Source organism: Aegilops tauschii, chromosome 3 (genome assembly GCF_002575655.3).
Source record: "Aegilops tauschii subsp. strangulata cultivar AL8/78 chromosome 3, Aet v6.0, whole genome shotgun sequence".
NCBI lineage: Eukaryota > Viridiplantae > Streptophyta > Magnoliopsida > Poales > Poaceae > Aegilops > Aegilops tauschii.
Genome location: NC_053037.3, coordinates 529,051,621 through 529,056,082, shown reverse-complemented (window position 1 = coordinate 529,056,082; position 4,462 = coordinate 529,051,621). Strand labels below are relative to the sequence as shown.

General features: G+C 40.4%; 1 protein-coding gene across 1 annotated transcript; it reads right to left on the bottom strand.

Annotated features, from left to right (window-relative positions):
- Positions 1-1,630: 1,630 nt before the first annotated feature.
- Positions 1,631-4,233, bottom strand: LOC120976916 (uncharacterized). Its single transcript, XM_040404596.3, has 4 exons — positions 3,247-4,233; positions 2,966-3,160; positions 2,612-2,891; positions 1,631-1,845 (listed from the first exon to the last, which is right to left on the bottom strand). The coding sequence occupies exons 1-4, from the start codon at positions 4,117-4,119 to the stop codon at positions 1,808-1,810; spliced, it is 1,386 nt and encodes a 461-aa protein (XP_040260530.1). The 5' UTR covers positions 4,120-4,233; the 3' UTR covers positions 1,631-1,807.
- Positions 4,234-4,462: the final 229 nt, after the last annotated feature.

Sequence of the window (4,462 nt, the reverse complement as noted above, 5' to 3'; positions counted from 1 at the left end):
ACACATGCTTATGTATTATCTCTGATTATATTTTAGGACTGACCTTAAGTTTTATGGAACGTATCAGTGCAGCATGAACACGAGAGAGTATGGATTGAATTGATCCAGATACACGTAAGTATTTGGAGTAGTAGGCATTTTATTTCAAAAAGGTATGAAATTGATGGTACTCAGTTGAAAAGTTCTCTTGCGGTACAACGCATGGAATCACTCAATATTCTAGATAGAGCGACGCAGGACCTCGTGGCCAACCTGCACTCGCCGCTGACCCTGAATAAGGGCACGTCCAGGAATTTCGATGTTGGCTATTTTATTTGAGAGACGACGTGTACAAATGGTTCTATTCTTAGGCTTGTGCATTTTGGATTTGTTCTAATGCGACCTCAACATCTTTTTCAGTCATCCGTGTACCCCGGAAAGATACATGAACTCATCTAATTAAGATTATGGGAATTTGTGTTAAGTTGTTAATTGTGAGAGGAAGACGTACATATAACAGTACATTCTTGAGAAATTTAAACAAAATGATAGTGTATTTTTACTATATAATTATATTAATGGGATTTGTTGTTGGCTTTTAAGTCACAACCTTCATTCTTTCACATCATTACTTCCATGTCGAATATCTTTTACAATTGATTCAATTTATTCTGTACATAAAGCTACCAGTCCTTAAAGAGTCATGAGATTTGTTGACAAGTTATAGAAACATTCTTCAGTTTTAAATCTTCGGTAGAAACATTTTTAGCACTCTACATCTTTTATTATGGTTGTACATTTATCCACTGACTTGTTATTTATAGAAATGTGTTTATACATCTGCAGTTATGCCTAAAATGTTATCTTCAAGCAATTATGGTTGTATCGAAAGAGGGGACAAAGAAACATGTTTGTAAATGGATCATAATGTTGTCTCGAACATTTTTCTTTACATGTAATGTTGAATGGTTGTACCTATAAAATTTTGAGCTTGAAGATATCTTATTTTGTGTAATAACATGTGATTCAGATAATTAGATTTCATTCAATGATGTTCTTTGGTCGTTAAAATGTCTTATGTCAAAGTTTTCACCAGTTATGCTTCATACCCAAAAATTGTCTTTTTTTATTTGATTTGCATTAGGATTTGTCCCCGCACTGCTCTTATTGGCTACTGTAGCAACGCATGGCCACATACCTTTATGGCTAATATAGGATGCAAGCGTCTAGGGTTCGCCGAATCCTAGTTGGTCAGGGTGGTTGAGTAGTCCTCCTGGATGCCGACTTCCTTGTCATATACTCCAAGTATTCCGAGTCCTTCCTTTCATAAGGCCTCTGGGCCGAGACGTCGGACAAAGGTGTAAACTGACCTAGGGTGCCACAGGCCGACTTCCGATATGATGATGCACCCCTAGGCCGTAACACTGGCATATATCCAGACCAAATATCAACAAACAAATATTCCATATTAGCTAAGTAACAGAAGATGCATCTGTTGTTCATTGTAGGGTGCAATAGTTAGAAAAGAGAGTAAATGGAAGGTAATTCTTGGTTTTTGACCCTTAGCTTTCACAAAGCTCTTTGGTTCATCTAACCAAAGTTATAAGCATAATTTGGTGGAAACATGTAGTAACTAGCTATAGTGATTGGCTGACATAAGTTGACACATTAACTTAAGTAATTGAATTGCATCACAACCATTCAGGATTTAACTAGCAACATTTGCACAATACACTAGTAAAACAACATGTTGAATGGATCTAATTAACATGGAAAGGACGATCTTGTCGATGGGCAATGATAAACCACATATGCAAGATGATGATAATCATGCCGATGGTTGATTTTGGATGTCTTCTATTAAACCTGCAGCAGATGCAATTTGAAGAACTTTGGTCACTATTGCGACATGCAAATTTGGTTGAAGTATGTGTTTGGATTGTTCTCACTGGCAAATAAAATGCAATACATGCTTAGAGCCAATATAAATAAAAAAGTGCATGTTGACAAAAATTATTTGGAACTAATAATTTGTGCCAAATCCCAAGGATAGTCAATTTAGGTAAGATAGCTTCAAATAAACTAGAAATTAAAACCATACAAACCAGGACTAGCCCTTGATGGAACTTTTTGATGAACAAAAGCATGCAACCCAGTGGGGGCCGAGCCTTTAACATGAGTCAACAAGATGCACAAATTATAGCCTACTCTAGCTAGACAACTAGTTGATGACTAGTTCTTTAACCTGGAAACCAGAATACATAAGCAAAACACGAGGGCTTGACCATTAGAGAACATTGTAAACGAAAAAGGGAAACAAAGGTAAGGAAACCCGAATATAAATATTTATTTTTTATCATTCACTCCACCATTCAGCTTTCATTCTAATAGAATATGAGGGTGTGGGCACACAAATGCCGTGGGATTATATCATTTAGAATTAGCTACTAACGGAAATACATGCACAAGTAAACTCTACAATTGGGATGCCAGTGCCACATTTCAACCACCATAAACATTTAAAGCAATGAAAGCTTGATATTAGGTTTCAAAGAAACTTACAAGAATTAACATTTATATCTCTACTTCATGTAGGAGGATGCTAATCATAAATGCCAAATAAAATACTCACCAGAGCTAAGATAGACAAAGCATTCTGCTGAACCATAGGTCTCGAAGACGTTGTATATTTTAGTGCGTCTAGTGTTACTTGATGAGACCTCCTGTGTGAGCTTCACAATAATTTTTTTAAGCTTTGGTGCAAATACAAGTAGTTGTTTCAGTAAATCAAACTCATGATCCACTCCTTCAAATCCATTGATTTGTACTTCTTCAAGAGCAGTCAAGGAGATAGCTTGGGACCTCCAGTTTGTGGACTCACAGGGACAATCTGTTGGGCATTCTTCTTTTACCTAGGACCGAAAAGTAAATGTAAGCTACTACACAATCTATTATTGAGATATTGTTAGAGCAGAAAATTAATTACCACTGATCTTAATAGGAGGATCTTAAGCTTCTGCAGTGAACTAGAAATTTGATTAATCTGAAGGAGATAAAACACGAGTGCTCCAAAAACATGTCCATCTGTTTTGAGATCTAGCTCCAAAAGAGAGAAGTCAACAACCATATGCTTCTCTATCTCCTGTGCAAAGTTGGGCTCATAGGGGAAAAGTGACGAATCCTGAAAAACAATTTTGCAAGACTATGTAATTCATAAATTTTAGTTAGTATAATATTCCACTAAATTAAGCAGGAGAGGGGACTTACTACACTTGCACGAATATGCAACAAAGGGAGTTGTCCTTGTCTATCTTCCACCTGCAACCCCAACAACTCAAGATACCAAAGACCAAACACAATAGACTCCTCTGTGTAGCAGCAGTACCACCAGACATTCTCCACAATTGGTGCCAAGACCGAAATGTTAACCTCCAACATCACGGTAAAAAGAATCTCCAATTTCTTAAGCATGGGGGCTACAATGTTGACATGTTCTGTCGAGAACGAGTTCACAACAAGCTCCTGTAGCGATGGCGAATTCACCCTTAGATCACATGTCTCAAATAAAATGCCGCTGAGCAGGAGGGTGCACAACCGCGGGCAACATGAGAGCAAGGCATCGAGGTTGCCATTGCAGTGCAGTAGGGACAACGCCTCGAGCATAGGGAACTCGACGCCGACTGGCACGGAGCGAATGTATACATGGTCCAGCATGATGCAGGTGGTGCGGTGGAAGCAAGGCAAATCAATGATGATGGACCTGCCTAATAGGCCAAAGCTTGAGGGGAAGGAGGCGACGAACTCCTTCGGCTCAAGTTCCGCAGCGACGGACAACAACGAGTTGACTTGTGCGGTGCTGGCCATGTCCTGCTCGGGGGCGTGGATTTCCAACAGGGAAACTGCAGGAGGACAGGAGATCTGGCGGAGTGCTGGTTCGATCGAGTCAAACACGACCTCGCGAAAGATGATTTGGCGGAGATGGGCCCAGAGGCCGCACCATCGCCGTGAGAGGATGCTTGTGTGCGCCACAACTTTGATGCAGGGGAGCCTGGCGAGGATGAGAAGGAGTAGATCATCGGTAAGGGTGCTGATGTGATCTGAATCTAGGAAACCCAGGCGACACCCAGATCTGAACTCCATCGAAGCTTTTGCAAAACACAGTCGTCCCCCTCCAAAGAGGGGGGGGGGGGTGGAGGGACGGAATAAAGTAGAGGTAAGGACACCGGGGAGAGGTGAGGACGCCGGGGAGAGGGGAGGGAGGGGAATGGGGGCGGTAGTGGTGGTGCTTGGTGGGGTCGTGAGGGTGGGTGGCGGTGGAGATTTAGTGGTGTGTGGTGGTGTCAGTTTATTTGAGGAAAGTTCCTTATTCGATAATGGTAAAATTATGGATTCCTTATTTGACCCTGGAGATTTCAAACTTTTTTGTTTGAATCTAGATCTAGATTTCATTCTTAATATGACACTACTGACATGTTTTTTTTGT